The 2,438-nt window shown below is 43.0% G+C and overlaps 1 protein-coding gene across 1 annotated transcript; it reads left to right on the forward strand.

Annotated features, from left to right (window-relative positions):
• Positions 1-1,136: 1,136 nt before the first annotated feature.
• EAH_00065970 (U2 small nuclear ribonucleoprotein, putative) lies at positions 1,137-2,291 on the forward strand (the record flags this gene model as incomplete). Its single annotated transcript, XM_013392777.1, has 5 exons — positions 1,137-1,215; positions 1,583-1,707; positions 1,918-2,007; positions 2,125-2,158; positions 2,275-2,291. The coding sequence occupies 5 exons, from the start codon at positions 1,137-1,139 to the stop codon at positions 2,289-2,291; spliced, it is 345 nt and encodes a 114-aa protein (XP_013248231.1).
• Positions 2,292-2,438: the final 147 nt, after the last annotated feature.

A 2,438-nucleotide genomic window follows, 5' to 3' on the forward strand; every position in this document is an offset into this window, starting at 1 on the left:
GAAGGGAGCGAAGAAGCTTCAAACGGAAGAAGGGTAGAGGGTTTCAGGTGTATGCACAGCTCTGATAAAGCATTTTGAAGTTGTTGTGCTGGTGTAGACATTATTGCAGTGTTTAAACCCTAAACCCTAAACCCTAAACCCTAATAAACTCTAATAAAAAACCCTTAAGACGCAACCCCCACAAAAAACAAACCCTACACCCTAATAAACCCTAAACCCTAAACCCTAAACCCTAGGAAATAAAAGAGAAGAAGAAAAGAAAAGATATAAGGGGTTTTGGTTGATTTTAGATTAAAGGAGGCGCTGCTCCTTTGTGTAAACCCCCAAACCCTAAACCCTAAACCCTAAACCCTAAACCCTAGTAGTACACCCTTGTAAACCATAGTAAACCCCGGTAAACCCTAAACCCTAAACCCTAAACCCTAGTCTTCCTCGACAGGGTTGCTAAAGGGTAAGAAATAAATCTTCATTTTTATATTTCTATCAATAAATTTAATTTATTTTTCGTTTTTTAGGGTGTATGCTCACCTCTAATTGTAGCAGCAGAAACCGCTGCATGCAGCAGCGCGGAGGGCTGCAGCAGCAGCAGCAGCTGCTGCTGCTGCTGCTGCTGCAGAGTAAATAAGCAGCAAATTTGTTGTCTTTTCGTGCACTTTCTTCTCCTTTCAATAAAAAAATAAAAAATATTTGCGTTTTAAACCAAATATAACCTCAGGGCCCCACACCCTCCCTCCTCTCCGCAGCTACTGCTGCTGCTGCTGCTGCTGCTGCTGCTGCTGCTGCTGCTGCGTTTTTGTTCTTGATTTATTTAATGTAATAGTAAACATAAAGAAAAGATCATCTCTTATTTCGCAGCTTAAGAAGAATTTCCTTGACGAGAACTGGCGGAGGGCCCCCGGCAGCAGCTGCAGCAGCAGCAGCAGCAGCAGCAGCAAAACGCAGTAAAGAGCAGCTAAACAGCAGCATTAAGTAAAGGGAGAACTCCAGCAGCAGCAACGGCAGCAGCAGCAACAGCAGCTGCAGCAGCAACATCAGCAGCAACCCTTCATTGTTATTCGCCGCGTGTATTTCATCTCTTTGGGGGCTGACCTCAAGGTTCCTAGGGTTTAGGGTTTAGGGTTTAGGGTTTAGGCACGATGCGGCTGACAATAGAATTGATTCTCCAGGCCCCTCAATACAAATCTCCAGCCGAGAACTGGACACTCAACCTCAGAGGTAATTAGGGTTTAGGGTTTAGGGTTAGGGTTTAGGGTTTAGGGTTTAGGGTTTAGGGTTTGGGGGATTAAAGCGAATTGAAGCCGCTGGGTAGGAGGCAAAGGAAGGGGGGGCTACAGTATAGAATGTAGTCTTTGTGGTTTATGCAAGGTTTATTGTTTGTGTTTAGGGTTTAGGGTTTAGGGTTTAGGGTTTAGGGTTTGTGTTTAGGGTTTGAAGGTTTATTTCTGTTTGTCTTTCCCGAATTGAGAGCGAGCACTTCACTCAGTGTTTATGCTCTACAGCCTTCGGGCTCTAGGGTTTGGGGTTAAGGGTTAAGGGTTTAGGGTTTAGGGTTTAGGGTTTAGGGTTTAGGGTTTATGTTCAGGGCACCAGTTGGAGGTCATAGAGAATCTGGGGGCTACGGGCGATTATTTCGAGTGTATAGATCTCAGCGACAATCAAATAATTAAATTAGATGGGTTTCCTCCTCTCAGCCGCCTTAACTCTCTTGTAAACCCTAAACCCTTAACCCTAAACCCTAAACCCTTAACTCTAAACCCTAAGGCAAGCGCAAATCACACGCCCCAACAGACTCTCCTCAGGCCTAAGGCAAGAACAGGGATGCATTCAAAGGTTCAGGGTTTAAGGTCTAGGGTTTTAGGGTTTAGGGTTTAGGGTTTAGGGTTTAGGGTTTAGGGTTTAGGGTTTATGTGTTTGCAGATTTTATGCAACAATCGAGTTGCGCGCATTTCGCCGGATTTGATTTCATTTCTGCCGAACCTCGAGTCGCTCGTTCTAACCAACAACAGAGTAAGGGTTTAGGGTTTAGGGTTTAGGGTTTAGGGTTTGGGGGTTAAGGTTTAGGGTTTAGGGTTTGGGGGTGAGGGTTTAAAGTCTGGGGTTTAGGGTTTAGGGTTTTCGGTCTAGGGTTTGAAACGAAAGGTGACTGACTGTTCTCTGGGTGTTTTGTATATAGCTGTTTAGGGTTTAGGGTTTAGGGTTTAGGGTTTAGGGTCTAGGGTCTAGGGTTTAGGGTTTAGGGTTTAGGGTTTAGGGTTTGTGTGTTTTGTTTGTTAGATAGAACGTCTCTGTGATTTAACTCCGTTGTTTGCGGGTGAGGAGACAGCAGAAATTTTTGTTTTATATCTGCTCTCTGTTTGTTTCTTTTATTTATTTATTTATTTATTTATTTATTTATTTATTTATTTATTTATTTATTTATTTATTATTTATTTATTTAT

This window comes from Eimeria acervulina, genomic scaffold, assembly GCF_000499425.1.
Source record: "Eimeria acervulina Houghton genomic scaffold, Eah_scaff2323, whole genome shotgun sequence".
NCBI classification, from domain to species: Eukaryota; Apicomplexa; class Conoidasida; order Eucoccidiorida; family Eimeriidae; genus Eimeria; species Eimeria acervulina.